This window comes from Babylonia areolata, chromosome 12 (genome assembly GCF_041734735.1).
Source record: "Babylonia areolata isolate BAREFJ2019XMU chromosome 12, ASM4173473v1, whole genome shotgun sequence".
Lineage (NCBI taxonomy): Eukaryota > Metazoa > Mollusca > Gastropoda > Neogastropoda > Buccinidae > Babylonia > Babylonia areolata.
In genome coordinates this window covers 21,026,009-21,049,485 of record NC_134887.1, presented here as the reverse complement: position 1 = coordinate 21,049,485, position 23,477 = coordinate 21,026,009, and the positions used below count along the sequence as shown (strand labels likewise).

General features: G+C 49.3%; 1 protein-coding gene across 1 annotated transcript; it reads right to left on the bottom strand.

The window, feature by feature from the left end:
- Positions 1-8,112: 8,112 nt before the first annotated feature.
- LOC143287858 (uncharacterized) lies at positions 8,113-22,620 on the bottom strand. Its single transcript, XM_076596096.1, is given in 5 exon segments — positions 8,113-11,906; positions 12,751-14,944; positions 15,010-15,769; positions 19,025-19,399; positions 19,430-22,620. Coding segments are annotated over 5 exon segments (7,416 nt in total). The 5' UTR covers positions 22,613-22,620; the 3' UTR covers positions 8,113-11,002.
- Positions 22,621-23,477: the final 857 nt, after the last annotated feature.

The following is a 23,477-nucleotide window of genomic DNA, read 5'->3' as shown; positions in this document are numbered from 1 at the left end:
AAAGCGGACGCCCTTTCAGTTGTTTATTCACTACAGTTATTACAGGAAAACAGTGCCTGCAAGACACAAACAAATAAAAGCCATAAATACAATGTCAATGTTGCATGTACGTATAACAATCGGCATACATGAGGCAAAGACCAAGACTGGTAGAGTACCCGCATCAACAAAGTATAAAGGAGGGAACCAAAACCAAACCGAAACACAAAAACCATATTCAACGATACATGAACACTGGAAGCACCATAAGTGGGAAGTCAGTCATTCATGGATGTGGGTAGCATGGAGCATACACAGTGCTGTGCCTACCTCTGGGTTTGGTATTTGCCCAAAACAACTATATGCAACTCCCTTAGTCAAGTACCATTAATACTAACATACCTTATAGTAAATAATAACAACATAATTATCAAAATACAACAAACTCATCCCACCAATTCCAAATGGGAAATCAAACCTCAAACTTAGTACATAAAATATTTAACATATAATTTATAAAATACACTCACTATCAAGTACACATACACAGTAAACTCATAAAAGCAACATGTCTGTTATTCTTCACCCGGTCCCCAAGACCATGCAACTAAAGGGCTAGGGTTATACTTAATTAGTAAGGTAACCAAACAACCTAATTCATGGAAAACTATTTCAGCTGTAGCAAATTTAAAGCGACTCAAATGAATCAATCATCATGTGGCACTATACCGGAGTATGCTGTATAGGAGAAAGCATGATAACTGAGCTGGAAAGACTATTACTTGGTCTGGACTCAAAAAGCTCATACTCTGTCAAAGTGACTCAAATGAAGCAGTTTATCATGTAGCACTATACGGGAATAAGCCGTATAGGAGAGAGCATGATGACTAACTTACAATTAACAGACTGATGCATATCAGGTGGTTTTAACCAATAACTGATATTAATCAAACACTATCTTGTAATCACCTCAACAGAATACTACACACATCTTAGAGTACTGAGCACACTGTAGCGGTACAACCGAGATCAGCATGTAAGATAATAACTGAATAGTAAACAAGATGGAGAATCAGTGGCTTAGATGTAATACTGGCAACCTGATAGACCAGAGAGTAAGTGAAGCACCATCATGGCTTAACCATTACGTGGTGAATGAACTTACACAAGTTATCCGTTGCATCAAAGCCAAATATGAGCATAGCTAAGCTTGCGCTCAACATTTAAATTGTCTCCGCTGAAGCGGGATAGTAACCTAACCTTCAGTAACAGCAGATGAGAGAGAATGAGTCATCCCCTAGAACATTCTGGAACAGACTATCTTGTGTCCCGAGACGTCATTGACTGACGTAAAAAGAATCAAATGGAATACTTCTACAGGACATATGACGACATGGCGATTTTCTAGATCAGTCATAGCCTAGCTGTGCCTAACATGTCAAAGCCATAACTAAACAAAGAATTAACTGAACAAAGCAACAACTGAACATACTTATATGAACACAAGTACTGTGTCGAAGAATACCTTTCACAAGTCAACACGTTCTACACAATAGTACTTACAGCCATACGTAGCGAGATGCTGTTGTGGGAACGACACTGACCACTACACAGCAAGAGACAAAGGGAGCAGGTGCTGGCCACGGCTGGCTCGGGTGTGGAAGTGACCACTCATCACCCGCTCGGCCAATTTATACAAATTAGGCGAACTACAAAGACAATCACGTGGGCTGCAAACCAAATCGTCACTAATCTGAAGAAATCTGATGAGAACTGTGCTTGTTACAAGGTGTTCAGTGACAGATTTCTAGATGATTACTGAACCGATTTGCATCGGATAAGTTGCAAAAGAAAGAGCTCAACGCCTACTTTATAATGAGTGTAAAATGAAGTGTTGATTATTTAAGATGAATTTATAATCTTAATTTAAGTCACCTGAACAGGGTCAGTTTTAACGAGCTCGTCGCTGAAAATTACAAACTGCGTTAAATCAGTTTCACGTAGGCAAACATAAATGGAATAGATTTAAAGATGAAATTAAGACGATTCTGCCAGTATATAATACTAGTAGTTTACTGATCTGACAAAAGAGCTATTAATTAAATACTGTGGAACAGAAACACAAGTTTGCTCTCAGCCAATGACGTACCGGGATGCGACATTGGGCGAGCTGTGAGCAGGTGTCTGGCGAGGAGGACAAAATGATGTAAGCGGAGTGACGTCACACATTCTGTGCGCGGGTTATGAGGGAAAACTGTCGTCTGCTGTGGCTTGTGCGTGAATAGTGTTGGAGCAAGCATAGCGCGCTTGGTCACACCTCCCCCCATCTTTTGAAAACCATCGTCCGCGATGGTTAATTTAAAGTAATTCTTGTGAGGAGACTTAGCTGAGCATCAAACAAGAATTATTGGGCAGGTAAGGGAGATAATTTAGCTGATAACTAATAGCTAAGCGAATGTGAAATGACTGCAACATTCTTAGGAACAATACTCTACTTCTATATTCAATGTGGCTTTAGCCAGGTTAAGTTAAGAGTTTAGTCAAATGCATCCTAACTTAACTTTGAAGAGTTTGATATAGAGAAGGGGTTGGAAAGCATTCAGTTTTGTGCATATCAATCTATGTATCACATGATTGCCCGACTAGTGCTTAGAATTAACAAGCAAGCATTTCAACAACAAATATTTGTCTTTGCAAAGACCACTTAGCAGGATTGGCCTTGGGGAGGCAAGAATAAAAAAAAATAGAAGAAAAAAAGTACACCAAAACCCACAAAATATAAATTCCACCTAAACTGGTTGGAATGAAAACAAAATAAGAAAACATGTACATAAGAGATGAAACAGTTTGCGTTGCACTGGCCACATGGCAGAAAAGGGCATGGGAGAGGCAAGACTAGAAAAAAAATAGAGTGGATGAAATAGTCCTAGTTGCAAGTGAGACTAGAATTTCAACCTCAATTGTCCATTCTGGGGAAGGAAAGGAAAAGAATGTCAATTCTTAATTCTGGCCTTCTCTTTGAGGCGCTGGGACCGTCTTTGCACAGGGGCCGATGCTGCAGGCAGGTCATTCTGGGCTGTGGCCTGGGGTGCTTCTGACGCAGTGTCGGGTGGAGGAGTTCCACACCTGGGCTGGGGATGGGGTGGTATTATAAACCATACCTCATCATCAGAGTCTGTGTCAGAGTCTTGTGGAGATGGAACTGGAGGTTGCTGTTTGGGCTGGTCTGGCTCCCAGTCTGCGATGGGTTCAGTTGCTGGCAGCAGGTGTTTTCTGTTGATGACCTTCTCGGGGCCACCCGCCAATGGCACCACGGAGTAGACATGTAGGTGTCCATAGGGGCGGTTAGTCACCTGGTGGAGATCTGGCTGCCAGAAGTCCTGTATCTTGTTGCGGCCCAGGACTCGGTTCCTTACGTAGACGTAGTCCCCAACGTGTAGATCATTGGCCGTGCTGTGTTGCCTGTTGAACTTGGCACGTTGCAGGGCTGCCTGTTGCAGTTGGTGTAGTGCCCTCTGGTGTGCCACCTGGAGTCGCTGTCGGTGCTGCCTCACCCAGTCCACAGCTCCTGCGGCTGTCGGTTCAGGGCGCCCTAGAAGATCGTCTACCGGGAGCCTGGGTTCCTGTCCAAACAAAAGAAAGTGTGGGGCAAACCCCGTGGAGGCATGAGGCGTGTTGTTGTACGCCTGCACAACCTCCGGCAGATGTATGGGCCAGCGTCTCTTCTGCTCCGGTGGTAGGGTGCGCAGCAGATCATGGAGGGATCGGTTGAACCGCTCACACTGGGCGTTACCCTGGGGATGGTATGGCGTTGTTCTGGTCTTCTTGACGCCATAGATGCGGCACAGCTCCTTGACCAGTTTGGACTCAAAGTCACGGCCTTGGTCGCTGTGGATTCTTTCTGGTACCCCGTAACGCTGGAACCATTCTTGCACCAGGGCCTGGGCAACTGTTGAAGCTTCCTGGTTGCGGGTTGGGATGGCTTGTGTGAACTTGCTGAAGACATCCGTGACAACTAGGATGGATTCTCGGCCGTCACTCGCAGGTTCCAGTCTGGTGAAGTCGATGGCTAGGACTTCCAGTGGGCGGCTGGCCAGTAAAGGGGTAACTGGGGTGTGAATCTTGGAGGGCAGGCGGTTCATGGTGCAGCGTTGACATCTGGTAAGATATGCTTTTGTGTCAGCATACATACCTGGCCAGTAAACACGAGGTCTCAGCAGATCCATGGTCCGCTCGTAACCTTGATGTCCCATGCGGTCATGTACCATCTCGAGGACATCGGGGCGAAGCGTGCTCGGGAGGACCAGTTGCTTGGAAGCTCCAAATTTGGGGTCCATTATCTGCCTGAGCAGGACACCGTCTTCGCAGACCAGTCGGGCATGCTGCTGCAACAGGGTGCGTACCTGACGGTCTTGGCTGGATTTTGGCTTGGATGGCCAGGCTGTCAGCACGGGTGCAATGATCACATCTTCCAGCTGGAGCTGTCGGAGTTCGGGTCTGCTGAGTCGTGGCAGCAGAGTCTCCTGAGTTGGGGACGGAGTTGGTGGCACGTCACCATCAGGGGGTATGATAACTGCTGTGCTGACGCTCTGGTGGTTGCAAAGGGCACTTTCTGAAAGTGCAACTTCTGGGGGCATCGGAGTGGATATGGATGGGGGATGGGAAACAAATGGTAATCGGGACAGGGCGTCAGCAGGGTTGGCTCTACCTGGCCGGTACTTCACCTCGAAGGTGAACTGGGCTAGCTGGGATGCCCATCTTTGCTCCAAGGCACCAAGGGCCGCAGTCTGGAAGTGGACCAATGGGTTGTTGTCCGTGAGGACAACAAAGGTGGCACCTATGAGATAGTGCCGGAACTTCTCTGTGATGGCCCACTTCATGGCCAAGAACTCAAGCTTCATGCTGCTGTACGTAGCCTGGTTCTTCTCAGTGGGGCGTAGACGACGGCTGGCATACGCAATGACACGTCGACCCCCATCCTGGTCCTGGGAGAGTATGGCACTCAACCCGTCATGGCTGGCATCAGTTTCCATGATGAAGGGCTTTGTGAAATCTGCATAGCCAAGGACTGGAGCTGTTGTGAGGGCCGTCTTTAGCTGATCAAATGCCACTTGATGCTTGGGCTGCCATAGTCGGGTGATCAGCAGTTTCTTTCTTCCCTGTTTTGCTGCCTCAGCCACTAGGTCATGGAGAGGACCGGCGGTGTGAGAGAAGCGATGAATGAAACGCCTGTAATAACTGGCGAATCCCAAGAAGCTGCGGAGGTCTTTCAGAGTGGTCGGCTTCGGCCAATTCCTGACAGCGTCGACTTTGCCAGCTTCGCAGCTTACGCCATTTGCAGAGATGGTGTGGCCCAGGTAGGTGACTTCTCGGCGTAAGAACTGGCATTTGTCCAGACGGAGTTTCAAACCAGTCTGTGCAATGCGACCCAGCAGTGCATCCAGATGTCCCAGATGCTCCTCAAATGACTTGGAGTAGACTAAAAGGTCATCCAGGTATACCAAGAGGAACTGGAACAGGTAGTCTGACATTGTTGACTGCATAAGCCGCTGGAATGTAGCTGGAGCAGAAGCCAACCCCATGGGCATTCGAGTATACTCAAAGAGGCCTGTAGGAGTGATGAAGGCGGTCTTGTGCTGGTCGTCCGGGTGCATAGCTATCTGGTGGTAGCCGCTGGCCAAGTCGAGTGTTGAGAAATACTGGGCTCCCACCAAGGCATCAAAGGATTCCTGGATCCGTGGTAGTGGGTATGCGTCGCCTACTGTCTTGGAGTTGAGGCGTCTGTAGTCTACGCACAGGCGAAGACTGCCATCCTTCTTCCGGACCACCACGACTGGGGCTGCATAGGGGCTGTAGCTCTCTACAATGACATCTTTTGCTAAGAGCCCCTTGATGTGGTCCTGTACTTCCTGGAACTGGTGTGGAGGTATTCGGCGATATGGCTGGGCCACTGGTGCGGGGTCTGTCGTTCGGATGCGATGATAGACTGCATCTGTATAACCCAGATCATTCTCTCCTGTGGAGAAGCAAGTCACATGCCTAGACAGCAGTTCCTGGAGTTGTTGTTGCTGAGTAGCAGGTGCCATCGAAAGAGGGGAAAGGAGTAGATTGGGGAGGGGGAGGGGTAGGTGGGCAAGCATTGGTTTGGAGGGAGACAACAAGTTCATTGGCATGTGCTGTGACCTGGATGTTGTCTGGGCTCTCAACTGCAACAACAGCATGGAGGGTTGCCACAGGAGTGCGTGCTGGCAGGAATTTGTCTTCCTGTGAAAGGTTGGCCAGACGAACATACCGGGAAGCTTTGTCAGCAGCAATGAGTGTTGGCACCAGGAGAAGCCCTCCTGGGAGTGGGTTGGGCCAGTGGAGAAGCAAAGAGGTGGTTAGCAGTTTCATTCCCAGTCACTCGTACTGTTGCCATAGAGTTTGCAGGGATGCAGCATTTCTGATGTGTCCGTGCCATTCCTCTTGTGGAGACGTTGTCAAGATGAATCTCACGGATAGTGGTCTGGAGGTAGGGAGGAAGGCCCTGGGCTTTCGATAGACATGGACCCAGGACATTCATGCCCAGCAGTACAGGCAGGTGCATTTTGCGTTGCTGCATGGCTGGATCTGTGGGCTCCTTGACAACAAGGACTGGAACGTTGGGGCAGTGTTGGTCGAACAGCTGGATGTCGACGACGTAGATGCCGGTGTATGGTACCTCTGCGCCGTTGACAGCCCTGACTGTGATGTGGCAGTCCTGTAGTTTCAAATGACTGAGATGTTTCGCTGCCCATGTCTCAGTCACTGTGGTCACCTCGCTTCCTGTGTCGATCAGTGCAGACACCACTTGGTTGTTGAGAGTGATGTCTGCTGTGGGGCACTGGCCAATCAGTGTGTTCCCGCCCCCCGTTGCCTGCCTACTGATGGCAACGGGGGTTAGAAGTTTCCCTGTCGTTGTCCTGGCTTGCCTCCCCGTTGCTGCATGTACCGCTGCTTGGTGCGGCACTGTTGCTCAGTGTGGCCGAAACGACTACACCACAGACAGCATGGTCGTGATCTCCCTCCATCTCTTGCTTCTTGCTTGAGTGGTTGTCCTTGTCGCAGGGGTTGTTGATCCCGGCGCATGTGCTGAGATGGCTGTGGCAGTCTTGGTGGGGCCCACGCGACTTCTCTCTGGCCAGCAGGTGCAGGTGTAGGTGCCGGTGCAGGTGTAGGTGCAGATGCCCGTGCAGTGGTGAGGGCCTCAATTCGAGCCTCCAGTCGAGCGATCCTTGCCACCGCAAACTGGTCTAATGGGTCTGGGTTGTCCTCTCTCATCCACCTCTGGGCCTCCCTCTTGGCTTCTTCAAAGGTGGTGCCTGGGTGTTCCCTGAGGATCCGCTTTATGTCGCAACGTAAAGCAGCTGGATGAAGGCCATTGGCAAAAGTTGGACAGAGCACTTCTGGTGGCAGTACGTGGGCCTGTGCATGGTTGGCTTTCATCCAAAGGGTCCTTAGTTGAGAGGCATACTCCCCCACTGTTTCCCCCACACCCTGTTGGCGTTTATAAAAGGCAGCTGCCAGTGTGGGGCCATCGCGCTGCTCCCCCCAGTTTTCCTTGATCAACTCTAAAATTTTGTCTGGCGAGTTTACGTCAGCAGTCGGCAGTCTGACGATTTCCTGTCGGGCCCGGCCTTCCAGCGAAGCGAGGAGCCACCCCGCTGCTACTGAGTCTGGTAAGGGCTGGAGTTCGAGGGCCAGCCTAACCTCGCGGATGAAGTCCTCGACATCTAATGTCCCTTCCTCCCCAGAGAACTTGGGCAGCTTGTGGGGGCGGAGGGTGATGGCGTGTGCTTCGTTTGCCATTGCTCAGTTTGCTGTATTCAGCTGCACTGTTTTCCTGTTGTTGTATGGATGGTAACTTTCTGCTCCTAAAGGCACCCTGCTCGCAGCGCCAATTGTGTGATGGTCTCAGGGGTAAGGGTAGGGTTGGAGTGGAGTGGAGATAGGGGTAAGGGTATGGTTGGAGTGGAATGAGGAATTAACAGTAGTAAAAGATAGCAGGTTCTCGTGCAGGCAGGAGCATATGAAAGCGGACGCCCTTTCAGTTGTTTATTCACTACAGTTATTACAGGAAAACAGTACCTGCAAGACGCAAACAAATAAAAGCCATAAATACAATGTCAATGTTGCATGTACGTATAACAATCGGCATACATGAGGCAAAGACCAAGACTGGTAGAGTACCCGCATCAACAAAGTATAAAGGAGGGAACCAAAACCAAACCGAAACACAAAAACCATATTCAACAATACATGAACACTGGAAGCACCATAAGTGGGAAGTCAGTCATTCATGGATGTGGGTAGCATGGAGCATACACAGTGCTGTGCCTACCTCTGGGTTTGGTATTTGCCCAAAACAACTATATGCAACTCCCTTAGTCAAGTACCATTAATACTAACATACCTTATAGTAAATAATAACAACATAATTATCAAAATACAACAAACTCATCCCACCAATTCCAAATGGGAAATCAAACCTCAAACTTAGTACATAAAATATTTAACATATAATTTATAAAATACACTCACTATCAAGTACACATACACAGTAAACTCATAAAAGCAACATGTCTGTTATTCTTCACCCGGTCCCCAAGACCATGCAACTAAAGGGCTAGGGTTATACTTAATTAGTAAGGTAACCAAACAACCTAATTCATGGAAAACTATTTCAGCTGTAGCAAATTTAAAGCGACTCAAATGAATCAATCATCATGTGGCACTATACCGGAGTATGCTGTATAGGAGAAAGCATGATAACTGAGCTGGAAAGACTATTACTTGGTCTGGACTCAAAAAGCTCATACTGTGTCAAAGTGACTCAAATGAAGCAGTTTATCATGTAGCACTATACGGGAATAAGCCGTATAGGAGAGAGCATGATGACTAACTTACAATTAACAGACTGATGCATATCAGGTGGTTTTAACCAATAACTGATATTAATCAAACACTATCTTGTAATCACCTCAACAGAATACTACACACATCTTAGAGTACTGAGCACACTGTAGCGGTACAACCGAGATCAGCATGTAAGATAATAACTGAATAGTAAACAAGATGGAGAATCAGTGGCTTAGATGTAATACTGGCAACCTGATAGACCAGAGAGTAAGTGAAGCACCATCATGGCTTAACCATTAAGTGGTGAATGAACTTACACAAGTTATCCGTTGCATCAAAGCCAAATATGAGCATAGCTAAGCTTGCGCTCAACATTTAAATTGTCTCCGCTGAAGCGGGGATAAGTAACCTAACCTTCAGTAACAGCAGATGAGAGAGAATGAGTCATCCCCTAGAACATTCTGGAACAGACTATCTTGTGTCCCGAGACGTCATTGACTGACGTAAAAAGAATCAAATGGAATACTTCTACAGACATATGACGACATGGCGATTTTCTAGATCAGTCATAGCCTAGCTGTGCCTAACATGTCAAAGCCATAACTAAACAAAGAATTAACTGAACAAAGCAACAACTGAACATACTTATATGAACACAAGTACTGTGTCGAAGAATACCTTTCACAAGTCAACACGTTCTACACAATAGTACTTACAGCCATACGTAGCGAGATGCTGTTGTGGGAACGACACTGACCACTACACAGCAAGAGACAAAGGGAGCAGGTGCTGGCCACGGCTGGCTCGGGTGTGGAAGTGACCACTCATCACCCGCTCGGCCAATTTATACAAATTAGGCGAACTACAAAGACAATCACGTGGGCTGCAAACCAAATCGTCACTAATCTGAAGAAATCTGATGAGAACTGTGCTTGTTACAAGGTGTTCAGTGACAGATTTCTAGATGATTACTGAACCGATTTGCATCGGATAAGTTGCAAAAGAAAGAGCTCAACGCCTACTTTATAATGAGTGTAAAATGAAGTGTTGATTATTTAAGATGAATTTATAATCTTAATTTAAGTCACCTGAACAGGGTCAGTTTTAACGAGCTCGTCGCTGAAAATTACAAACTGCGTTAAATCAGTTTCACGTAGGCAAACATAAATGGAATAGATTTAAAGATGAAATTAAGACGATTCTGCCAGTATATAATACTAGTAGTTTACTGATCTGACAAAAGAGCTATTAATTAAATACTGTGGAACAGAAACACAAGTTTGCTCTCAGCCAATGACGTACCGGGATGCGACATTGGGCGAGCTGTGAGCAGGTGTCTGGCGAGGAGGACAAAATGATGTAAGCGGAGTGACGTCACACATTCTGTGCGTGGGTTATGAGGGAAAACTGTCGTCTGCTGTGGCTTGTGCGTGAATAGTGTTGGAGCAAGCATAGCGCGCTTGGTCACACCTCCCCCCATCTTTTGAAAACCATCGTCCGCGATGGTTAATTTAAAGTAATTCTTGTGAGGAGACTTAGCTGAGCATCAAACAAGAATTATTGGGCAGGTAAGGGAGATAATTTAGCTGATAACTAATAGCTAAGCGAATGTGAAATGACTGCAACATTCTTAGGAACAATACTCTACTTCTATATTCAATGTGGCTTTAGCCAGGTTAAGTTAAGAGTTTAGTCAAATGCATCCTAACTTAACTTTGAAGAGTTTGATATAGAGAAGGGGTTGGAAAGCATTCAGTTTTGTGCATATCAATCTATGTATCACATGATTGCCCGACTAGTGCTTAGAATTAACAAGCAAGCATTTCAACAACAAATATTTGTCTTTGCAAAGACCACTTAGCAGGATTGGCCTTGGGGAGGCAAGAATAAAAAAAAATAGAAGAAAAAAAGTACACCAAAACCCACAAAATATAAATTCCACCTAAACTGGTTGGAATGAAAACAAAATAAGAAAACATGTACATAAGAGATGAAACAGTTTGCGTTGCACTGGCCACATGGCAGAAAAGGGCATGGGAGAGGCAAGACTAGAAAAAAAATAGAGTGGATGAAATAGTCCTAGTTGCAAGTGAGACTAGAATTTCAACCTCAATTGTCCATTCTGGGGAAGGAAAGGAAAAGAATGTCAATTCTTAATTCTGGCCTTCTCTTTGAGGTGCTGGGACCGTCTTTGCACAGGGGCCGATGCTGCAGGCAGGTCGTTCTGGGCTGTGGCCTGGGGTGCTTCTGACGCAGTGTCGGGTGGAGGAGTTCCACACCTGGGCTGGGGATGGGGTGGTATTATAAACCATACCTCATCATCAGAGTCTGTGTCAGAGTCTTGTGGAGATGGAACTGGAGGTTGCTGTTTGGGCTGGTCTGGCTCCCAGTCTGCGATGGGTTCAGTTGCTGGCAGCAGGTGTTTTCTGTTGATGACCTTCTCGGGGCCACCCGCCAATGGCACCACGGAGTAGACATGTAGGTGTCCATAGGGGCGGTTAGTCACCTGGTGGAGATCTGGCTGCCAGAAGTCCTGTATCTTGTTGCGGCCCAGGACTCGGTTCCTTACGTAGACGTAGTCCCCAACGTGTAGATCATTGGCCGTGCTGTGTTGCCTGTTGAACTTGGCACGTTGCAGGGCTGCCTGTTGCAGTTGGTGTAGTGCCCTCTGGTGTGCCACCTGGAGTCGCTGTCAGTGCTGCCTCACCCAGTCCACAGCTCCTGCGGCTGTCGGTTCAGGGCGCCCTAGAAGATCGTCTACCGGGAGCCTGGGTTCCTGTCCAAACAAAAGAAAGTGTGGGGCAAACCCCGTGGAGGCATGAGGCGTGTTGTTGTACGCCTGCACAACCTCCGGCAGATGTATGGGCCAGCGTCTCTTCTGCTCCGGTGGTAGGGTGCGCAGCAGATCATGGAGGGATCGGTTGAACCGCTCACACTGGGCGTTACCCTGGGGATGGTATGGCGTTGTTCTGGTCTTCTTGACGCCATAGATGCGGCACAGCTCCTTGACCAGTTTGGACTCAAAGTCACGGCCTTGGTCGCTGTGGATTCTTTCTGGTACCCCGTAACGCTGGAACCATTCTTGCACCAGGGCCTGGGCAACTGTTGAAGCTTCCTGGTTGCGGGTTGGGATGGCTTGTGTGAACTTGCTGAAGACATCCGTGACAACTAGGATGGATTCTCGGCCGTCACTCGCAGGTTCCAGTCTGTTGAAGTCGATGGCTAGGACTTCCAGTGGGTGGCTGGCCAGTAAAGGGGTAACTGGGGTGTGAATCTTGGAGGGCAGGCGGTTCATGGTGCAGCGTTGACATCTGGTAAGATATGCTTTTGTGTCAGCATACATACCTGGCCAGTAAACACGAGGTCTCAGCAGATCCATGGTCCGCTCGTAACCTTGATGTCCCATGCGGTCATGTACCATCTCGAGGACATCGGGGCGAAGCGTGCTCGGGAGGACCAGTTGCTTGGAAGCTCCAAATTTGCCATCCTTCTTCGCAGACCAGTCGGGCATGCTGCTGCAACAGGGTGCGTACCTGACGGTCTTGGCTGGCTTTTGGCTTGGATGGCCAGGCTGTCAGCACGGGTGCAATGATCACATCTTCCAGCTGGAGCTGTCGGAGTTCGGGTCTGCTGAGTCGTGGCAGCAGAGTCTCCTGAGTTGGGGACGGAGTTGGTGGCACGTCACCATCAGGGGGTATGATAACTGCTGTGCTGACGCTCTGGTGGTTGCAAAGGGCACTTTCTGAAAGTGCAACTTCTGGGGGCATCGGAGTGGATATGGATGGGGGATGGGAAACAAATGGTAATCGGGACAGGGCGTCAGCAGGGTTGGCTCTACCTGGCCGGTACTTCACCTCGAAGGTGAACTGGGCTAGCTGGGATGCCCATCTTTGCTCCAAGGCACCAAGGGCCGCAGTCTGGAAGTGGACCAATGGGTTGTTGTCCGTGAGGACAACAAAGGTGGCACCTATGAGATAGTGCCGGAACTTCTCTGTGATGGCCCACTTCATGGCCAAGAACTCAAGCTTCATGCTGCTGTACGTAGCCTGGTTCTTCTCAGTGGGGCGTAGACGACGGCTGGCATACGCAATGACACGTCGACCCCCATCCTGGTCCTGGGAGAGTATGGCACTCAACCCGTCATGGCTGGCATCAGTTTCCATGATGAAGGGCTTTGTGAAATCTGCATAGCCAAGGACTGGAGCTGTTGTGAGGGCCGTCTTTAGCTGATCAAATGCCACTTGATGCTTGGGCTGCCATAGTCGGGTGATCAGCAGTTTCTTTCTTCCCTGTTTTGCTGCCTCAGCCACTAGGTCATGGAGAGGACCGGCGGTGTGAGAGAAGCGATGAATGAAATGCCTGTAATAACTGGCGAATCCCAAGAAGCTGCGGAGGTCTTTCAGAGTGGTCGGCTTCGGCCAATTCCTGACAGCGTCGACTTTGCCAGCTTCGCAGCTTACGCCATTTGCAGAGATGGTGTGGCCCAGGTAGGTGACTTCTCGGCGTAAGAACTGGCATTTGTCCAGACGGAGTTTCAAACCAGTCTGTGCAATGCGACCCAGCAGTGCATCCAGATGTCCCAGATGCTCCTCAAATGACTTGGAGTAGACTAAAAGGTCATCCAGGTATACCAAGAGGAACTGGAACAGGTAGTCTGACATTGTTGACTGCATAAGCCGCTGGAATGTAGCTGGAGCAGAAGCCAACCCCATGGGCATTCGAGTATACTCAAAGAGGCCTGTAGGAGTGATGAAGGCGGTCTTGTGCTGGTCGTCCGGGTGCATAGCTATCTGGTGGTAGCCGCTGGCCAAGTCGAGTGTTGAGAAATACTGGGCTCCCACCAAGGCATCAAAGGATTCCTGGATCCGTGGTAGTGGGTATGCGTCGCCTACTGTCTTGGAGTTGAGGCGTCTGTAGTCTACGCACAGGCGAAGACTGCCATCCTTCTTCCGGACCACGACGACTGGGGCTGCATAGGGGCTGTAGCTCTCTACAATGACATCTTTTGCTAAGAGCCCCTTGATGTGGTCCTGTACTTCCTGGAACTGGTGTGGAGGTATTCGGCAATATGGCTGGGCCACTGGTGCGGGGTCTGTCGTTCGGATGCGATGATAGACTGCATCTGTATAACCCAGATCATTCTCTCCTGTGGAGAAGCAAGTCACATGCCTAGACAGCAGTTCCTGGAGTTGTTGTTGCTGAGTAGCGGTGCCATCGAAAGAGGGGAAAGGAGTAGATTGGGGAGGGGGAGGGGTAGGTGGGCAAGCATTGGTTTGGAGGGAGACAACAAGTTCATTGGCATGTGCTGTGACCTGGATGTTGTCTGGGCTCTCAACTGCAACAACAGCATGGAGGGTTGCCACAGGAGTGCGTGCTGGCAGGAATTTGTCTTCCTGTGAAAGGTTGGCCAGACGAACATACCGGGAAGCTTTGTCAGCAGCAATGAGTGTTGGCACCAGGAGAAGCCCTCCTGGGAGTGGTTGGGCCAGTGGAGAAGCAAAGAGGTGGTTAGCAGTTTCATTCCCAGTCACTCGTACTGTTGCCATAGAGTTTGCAGGGATGCAGCATTTCTGATGTGTCCGTGCCATTCCTCTTGTGGAGACGTTGTCAAGATGAATCTCACGGATAGTGGTCTGGAGGTAGGGAGGAAGGCCCTGGGCTTTCGATAGACATGGACCCAGGACATTCATGCCCAGCAGTACAGGCAGGTGCATTTTGCGTTGCTGCATGGCTGGATCTGTGGGCTCCTTGACAACAAGGACTGGAACGTTGGGGCAGTGTTGGTCGAACAGCTGGATGTCGACGACGTAGATGCCGGTGTATGGTACCTCTGCGCCGTTGACAGCCCTGACTGTGATGTGGCAGTCCTGTAGTTTCAAATGACTGAGATGTTTCGCTGCCCATGTCTCAGTCACTGTGGTCACCTCGCTTCCTGTGTCGATCAGTGCAGACACCACTTGGTTGTTGAGAGTGATGTCTGCTGTGGGGCACTGGCCAATCAGTGTGTTCCCGCCCCCCGTTGCCTGCCTACTGATGGCAACGGGGGTTAGAAGTTTCCCTGTCGTTGTCCTGGCTTGCCTCCCCGTTGCTGCATGTACCGCTGCTTGGTGCGGCACTGTTGCTCAGTGTGGCCGAAACGACTACACCACAGACAGCATGGTCGTGATCTCCCTCCATCTCTTGCTTCTTGCTTGAGTGGTTGTCCTTGTCGCAGGGGTTGTTGATCCCGGCGCATGTGCTGAGATGGCTGTGGCAGTCTTGGTGGGGCCCACGCGACTTCTCTCTGGCCAGCAGGTGCAGGTGTAGGTGCCGGTGCAGGTGTAGGTGCAGATGCCCGTGCAGTGGTGAGGGCCTCAATTCGAGCCTCCAGTCGAGCGATCCTTGCCACCGCAAACTGGTCTAATGGGTCTGGGTTGTCCTCTCTCATCCACCTCTGGGCCTCCCTTTTGGCTTCTTCAAAGGTGGTGCCTGGGTGTTCCCTGAGGATCCGCTTTATGTCGCAACGTAAAGCAGCTGGATGAAGGCCATTGGCAAAAGTTGGACAGAGCACTTCTGGTGGCAGTACGTGGGCCTGTGCATGGTTGGCTTTCATCCAAAGGGTCCTTAGTTGAGAGGCATACTCCCCCACTGTTTCCCCCACACCCTGTTGGCGTTTATAAAAGGCAGCTGCCAGTGTGGGGCCATCGCGCTGCTCCCCCCAGTTTTCCTTGATCAACTCTAAAATTTTGTCTGGCGAGTTTACGTCAGCAGTCGGCAGTCTGACGATTTCCTGTCGGGCCCGGCCTTCCAGCGAAGCGAGGAGCCACCCCGCTGCTACTGAGTCTGGTAAGGGCTGGAGTTCGAGGGCCAGCCTAACCTCGCGGATGAAGTCCTCGACATCTAATGTCCCTTCCTCCCCAGAGAACTTGGGCAGCTTGTGGGGGCGGAGGGTGATGGCGTGTGCTTCGTTTGCCATTGCTCAGTTTGCTGTATTCAGCTGCACTGTTTTCCTGTTGTTGTATGGATGGTAACTTTCTGCTCCTAAAGGCACCCTGCTCGCAGCGCCAATTGTGTGATGGTCTCGGGGTAAGGGTAGGGTTGGAGTGGAGTGGAGATAGGGGTAAGGGTATGGTTGGAGTGGAATGAGGAATTAACAGTAGTAAAAGATAGCAGGTTCTCGTGCAGGCAGGAGCATATGAAAGCGGACGCCCTTTCAGTTGTTTATTCACTACAGTTATTACAGGAAAACAGTGCCTGCAAGACACAAACAAATAAAAGCCATAAATACAATGTCAATGTTGCATGTACGTATAACAATCGGCATACATGAGGCAAAGACCAAGACTGGTAGAGTACCCGCATCAACAAAGTATAAAGGAGGGAACCAAAACCAAACCGAAACACAAAAACCATATTCAACAATACATGAACACTGGAAGCACCATAAGTGGGAAGTCAGTCATTCATGGATGTGGGTAGCATGGAGCATACACAGTGCTGTGCCTACCTCTGGGTTTGGTATTTGCCCAAAACAACTATATGCAACTCCCTTAGTCAAGTACCATTAATACTAACATACCTTATAGTAAATAATAACAACATAATTATCAAAATACAACAAACTCATCCCACCAATTCCAAATGGGAAATCAAACCTCAAACTTAGTACATAAAATATTTAACATATAATTTATAAAATACACTCACTATCAAGTACACATACACAGTAAACTCATAAAAGCAACATGTCTGTTATTCTTCACCCGGTCCCCAAGACCATGCAACTAAAGGGCTAGGGTTATACTTAATTAGTAAGGTAACCAAACAACCTAATTCATGGAAAACTATTTCAGCTGTAGCAAATTTAAAGCGACTCAAATGAATCAATCATCATGTGGCACTATACCGGAGTATGCTGTATAGGAGAAAGCATGATAACTGAGCTGGAAAGACTATTACTTGGTCTGGACTCAAAAAGCTCATACTGTGTCAAAGTGACTCAAATGAAGCAGTTTATCATGTAGCACTATACGGGAATAAGCCGTATAGGAGAGAGCATGATAACTAACTTACAATTAACAGACTGATGCATATCAGGTGGTTTTAACCAATAACTGATATTAATCAAACACTATCTTGTAATCACCTCAACAGAATACTACACACATCTTAGAGTACTGAGCACACTGTAGCGGTACAACCGAGATCAGCATGTAAGATAATAACTGAATAGTAAACAAGATGAAGAATCAGTGGCTTAGATGTAATACTGGCAACCTGATAGACCAGAGAGTAAGTGAAGCACCATCATGGCTTAACCATTAAGTGGTGAATGAACTTACACAAGTTATCCGTTGCATCAAAGCAAATATGAGCATAGCTAAGCTTGCGCTCAACATTTAAATTGTCTCCGCTGAAGCGGGGATAAGTAACCTAACCTTCAGTAACAGCAGATGAGAGAGAATGAGTCATCCCCTAGAACATTCTGGAACAGACTATCTTGTGTCCCGAGACGTCATTGACTGACGTAAAAAGAATCAAATGGAATACTTCTACAGACATATGACGACATGGCGATTTTCTAGATCAGTCATAGCCTAGCTGTGCCTAACATGTCAAAGCCATAACTAAACAAAGAATTAACTGAACAAAGCAACAACTGAACATACTTATATGAACACAAGTACTGTGTCGAAGAATACCTTTCACAAGTCAACACGTTCTACACAATAGTACTTACAGCCATACGTAGCGAGATGCTGTTGTGGGAACGACACTGACCACTACACAGCAAGAGACAAAGGGAGCAGGTGCTGGCCACGGCTGGCTCGGGTGTGGAAGTGACCACTCATCACCCGCTCGGCCAATTTATACAAATTAGGCGAACTACAAAGACAATCACGTGGGCTGCAAACCAAATCGTCACTAATCTGAAGAAATCTGATGAGAACTGTGCTTGTTACAAGGTGTTCAGTGACAGATTTCTAGATGATTACTGAACCGATTTGCATCGGATAAGTTGCAAAAGAAAGAGCTCAACGCCTACTTTATAATGAGTGTAAAATGAAGTGTTGATTATTTAAGATGAATTTATAATCTTAATTTAAGTCACCTGAACAGGGTCAGTTTTAACGAGCTCGTCGCTGAAAATTACAAACTGCGTTAAATCAGTTTCACGTAGGCAAACATAAATGGAATAGATTTAAAGATGAAATTAAGACGATTCTGCCAGTATATAATACTAGTAGTTTACTGATCTGACAAAAGAGCTATTAATTAAATACTGTGGAACAGAAACACAAGTTTGCTCTCAGCCAATGACGTACCGGGATGCGACATTGGGCGAGCTGTGAGCAGGTGTCTGGCGAGGAGGACAAAATGATGTAAGCGGAGTGACGTCACACATTCTGTGCGCGGGTTATGAGGGAAAACTGTCGTCTGCTGTGGCTTGTGCGTGAATAGTGTTGGAGCAAGCATAGCGCGCTTGGTCACACCTCCCCCCATCTTTTGAAAACCATCGTCCGCGATGGTTAATTTAAAGTAATTCTTGTGAGGAGACTTAGCTGAGCATCAAACAAGAATTATTGGGCAGGTAAGGGAGATAATTTAGCTGATAACTAATAGCTAAGCGAATGTGAAATGACTGCAACATTCTTAGGAACAATACTCTACTTCTATATTCAATGTGGCTTTAGCCAGGTTAAGTTAAGAGTTTAGTCAAATGCATCCTAACTTAACTTTGAAGAGTTTGATATAGAGAAGGGGTTGGAAAGCATTCAGTTTTGTGCATATCAATCTATGTATCACATGATTGCCCGACTAGTGCTTAGAATTAACAAGCAAGCATTTCAACAACAAATATTTGTCTTTGCAAAGACCACTTAGCAGGATTGGCCTTGGGGAGGCAAGAATAAAAAAAAAATAGAAGAAAAAAAGTACACCAAAACCCACAAAATATAAATTCCACCTGAACTGGTTGGAATGAAAACAAAATAAGAAAACATGTACATAAGAGATGAAACAGTTTGCGTTGCACTGGCCACATGGCAGAAAAGGGCATGGGAGAGGCAAGACTAGAAAAAAAATAGAGTGGATGAAATAGTCCTAGTTGCAAGTGAGACTAGAATTTCAACCTCAATTGTCCATTCTGGGGAAGGAAAGGAAAAGAATGTCAATTCTTAATTCTGGCCTTCTCTTTGAGGCGCTGGGACCGTCTTTGCACAGGGGCCGATGCTGCAGGCAGGTCGTTCTGGGCTGTGGCCTGGGGTGCTTCTGACGCAGTGTCGGGTGGAGGAGTTCCACACCTGGGCTGGGGATGGGGTGGTATTATAAACCATACCTCATCATCAGAGTCTGTGTCAGAGTCTTGTGGAGATGGAACTGGAGGTTGCTGTTTGGGCTGGTCTGGCTCGCAGTCTGCGATGGGTTCAGTTGCTGGCAGCAGGTGTTTTCTGTTGATGACCTTCTCGGGGCCACCCGCCAATGGCACCACGGAGTAGACATGTAGGTGTCCATAGGGGCGGTTAGTCACCTGGTGGAGATCTGGCTGCCAGAAGTCCTGTATCTTGTTGCGGCCCAGGACTCAGATCCTTACGTAGACGTAGTCCCCAACGTGTAGATCATTGGCCGTGCTGTGTTGCCTGTTGAACTTGGCACGTTGCAGGGCTGCCTGTTGCAGTTGGTGTAGTGCCCTCTGGTGTGCCACCTGGAGTCGCTGTCGGTGCTGCCTCACCCAGTCCACAGCTCCTGCGGCTGTCGGTTCAGGGCGCCCTAGAAGATCGTCTACCGGGAGCCTGGGTTCCTGTCCAAACAAAAGAAAGTGTGGGGCAAACCCCGTGGAGGCATGAGGCGTGTTGTTGTACGCCTGCACAACCTCCGGCAGATGTATGGGCCAGCGTCTCTTCTGCTCCGGTGGTAGGGTGCGCAGCAGATCATGGAGGGATTGGTTGAACCGCTCACACTGGGCGTTACCCTGGGGATGGTATGGCGTTGTTCTGGTCTTCTTGACGCCATAGATGCGGCACAGCTCCTTGACCAGTTTGGACTCAAAGTCACGGCCTTGGTCGCTGTGGATTCTTTCTGGTACCCCGTAACGCTGGAACCATTCTCGCACCAGGGCCTGGGCAACTGTTGAAGCTTCCTGGTTGCGGGTTGGGATGGCTTGTGTGAACTTGCTGAAGACATCCGTGACAACTAGGATGGATTCTCGGCCGTCACTCGCAGGTTCCAGTCTGGTGAAGTCGATGGCTAGGACTTCCAGTGGGCGGCTGGCCAGTAAAGGGGTAACTGGGGTGTGAATCTTGGAGGGCAGGCGGTTCATGGTGCAGCGTTGACATCTGGTAAGATATGCTTTTGTGTCAGCATACATACCTGGCCAGTAAACACGAGGTCTCAGCAGATCCATGGTCCGCTCGTAACCTTGATGTCCCATGCGGTCATGTACCATCTCGAGGACATCGGGGCGAAGCATGCTCGGGAGGACCAGTTGCTTGGAAGCTCCAAATTTGGGGTCCGTTATCTGCCTGAGCAGGACACCGTCTTCGCAGACCAGTCGGGCATGCTGCTGCAACAGGGTGCGTACCTGACGGTCTTGGCTGGCTTTTGGCTTGGATGGCCAGGCTGTCAGCACGGGTGCAATGATCACATCTTCGAGCTGGAGCTGTCGGAGTTCGGGTCTGCTGAGTCGTGGCAGCAGAGTCTCCTGAGTTGGGGACGGAGTTGGTGGCACGTCACCATCAGGGGGTATGATAACTGCTGTGCTGACGCTCTGGTGGTTGCAAAGGGCACTTTCTGAAAGTGCAACTTCTGGGGGCATCGGAGTGGATATGGATGGGGGATGGGAAACAAATGGTAATCGGGACAGGGCGTCAGCAGGGTTGGCTCTACCTGGCCGGTACTTCACCTCGAAGGTGAACTGGGCTAGCTGGGATGCCCATCTTTGCTCCAAGGCACCAAGGGCCGCAGTCTGGAAGTGGACCAATGGGTTGTTGTCCGTGAGGACAACAAAGGTGGCACCTATGAGATAGTGCCGGAACTTCTCTGTGATGGCCCACTTCATGGCCAAGAACTCAAGCTTCATGCTGCTGTACGTAGCCTGGTTCTTCTCAGTGGGGCGTAGACGACGGCTGGCATACGCAATGACACGTCGACCCCCATCCTGGTCCTGGGAGAGTATGGCACTCAACCCGTCATGGCTGGCATCAGTTTCCATGATGAAGGGCTTTGTGAAATCTGCATAGCCAAGGACTGGAGCTGTTGTGAGGGCCTTCTTTAGCTGATCAAATGCCACTTGATGCTTGGGCTGCCATAGTCGGGTGATCAGCAGTTTCTTTCTTCCCTGTTTTGCTGCCTCAGCCACTAGGTCATGGAGAGGACCGGCGGTGTGAGAGAAGCGATGAATGAAACGCCTGTAATAACTGGCGAATCCCAAGAAGCTGCGGAGGTCTTTCAGAGTGGTCGGCTTCGGCCAATTCCTGACAGCGTCGACTTTGCCAGCTTCGCAGCTTACGCCATTTGCAGAGATGGTGTGGCCCAGGTAGGTGACTTCTCGGCGTAAGAACTGGCATTTGTCCAGACGGAGTTTCAAACCAGTCTGTGCAATGCGACCCAGCAGTGCATCCAGATGTCCCAGATGCTCCTCAAATGACTTGGAGTAGACTAAAAGGTCATCCAGGTATACCAAGAGGAACTGGAACAGGTAGTCTGACATTGTTGACTGCATAAGCCGCTGGAATGTAGCTGGAGCAGAAGCCAACCCCATGGGCATTCGAGTATACTCAAAGAGGCCTGTAGGAGTGATGAAGGCGGTCTTGTGCTGGTCGTCCGGGTGCATAGCTATCTGGTGGTAGCCGCTGGCCAAGTCGAGTGTTGAGAAATACTGGGCTCCCACCAAGGCATCAAAGGATTCCTGGATCCGTGGTAGTGGGTATGCGTCGCCTACTGTCTTGGAGTTGAGGCGTCTGTAGTCTACGCACAGGCGAAGACTGCCATCCTTCTTCCGGACCACGACGACTGGGGCTGCATAGGGGCTGTAGCTCTCTACAATGACATCTTTTGCTAAGAGCCCCTTGATGTGGTCCTGTACTTCCTGGAACTGGTGTGGAGGTATTCGGCGATATGGCTGGGCCACTGGTGCGGGGTCTGTCGTTCGGATGCGATGATAGACTGCATCTGTATAACCCAGATCATTCTCTCCTGTGGAGAAGCAAGTCGCATGCCTAGACAGCAGTTCCTGGAGTTGTTGTTGCTGAGTAGCGGTGCCATCGAAAGAGGGGAAAGGAGTAGATTGGGGAGGGGGAGGGGTAGGTGGGCAAGCATTGGTTTGGAGGGAGACAACAAGTTCATTGGCATGTGCTGTGACATGGATGTTGTCTGGGCTCTCAACTGCAACAACAGCATGGAGGGTTGCCACAGGAGTGCGTGCTGGCAGGAATTTGTCTTCCTGTGAAAGGTTGGCCAGACGAACATACCGGGAAGCTTTGTCAGCAGCAATGAGTGTTGGCACCAGGAGAAGCCCTCCTGGGAGTGGTTGGGCCAGTGGAGAAGCAAAGAGGTGGTTAGCAGTTTCATTCCCAGTCACTCGTACTGTTGCCATAGAGTTTGCAGGGATGCAGCATTTCTGATGTGTCCGTGCCATTCCTCTTGTGGAGACGTTGTCAAGATGAATCTCACGGATAGTGGTCTGGAGGTAGGGAGGAAGGCCCTGGGCTTTCGATAGACATGGACCCAGGACATTCATGCCCAGCAGTACAGGCAGGTGCATTTTGCGTTGCTGCATGGCTGGATCTGTGGGCTCCTTGACAACAAGGACTGGAACGTTGGGGCAGTGTTGGTCGAACAGCTGGATGTCGATGACGTAGATGCCGGTGTATGGTACCTCTGCGCCGTTGACAGCCCTGACTGTGATGTGGCAGTCCTGTAGTTTCAAATGACTGAGATGTTTCGCTGCCCATGTCTCAGTCACTGTGGTCACCTCGCTTCCTGTGTCGATCAGTGCAGACACCACTTGGTTGTTGAGAGTGATGTCTGCTGTGGGGCACTGGCCAATCAGCGTGTTCCCGCCCCCCGTTGCCTGCCTACTGATGGCAACGGGGGTTAGAAGTTTCCCTGTCGTTGTCCTGGCTTGCCTCCCCGTTGCTGCATGTACCGCTGCTTGGTGCGGCACTGTTGCTCAGTGTGGCCGAAACGACTACACCACAGACAGTATGGTCGTGATCTCCCTCCATCTCTTGCTTCTTGCTTGAGTGGTTGTCCTTGTCGCAGGGGTTGTTGATCCCGGCGCATGTGCTGAGATGGCTGTGGCAGTCTTGGTGGGGCCCACGCGACTTCTCTCTGGCCAGCAGGTGCAGGTGTAGGTGCCGGTGCAGGTGTAGGTGCAGATGCCCGTGCAGTGGTGAGGGCCTCAATTCGAGCCTCCAGTCGAGCGATCCTTGCCACCGCAAACTGGTCTAATGGGTCTGGGTTGTCCTCTCTCATCCACCTCTGGGCCTCCCTTTTGGCTTCTTCAAAGGTGGTGCCTGGGTGTTCCCTGAGGATCCGCTTTATGTCGCAACGTAAAGCAGCTGGATGAAGGCCATTGGCAAAAGTTGGACAGAGCACTTCTGGTGGCAGTACGTGGGCCTGTGCATGGTTGGCTTTCATCC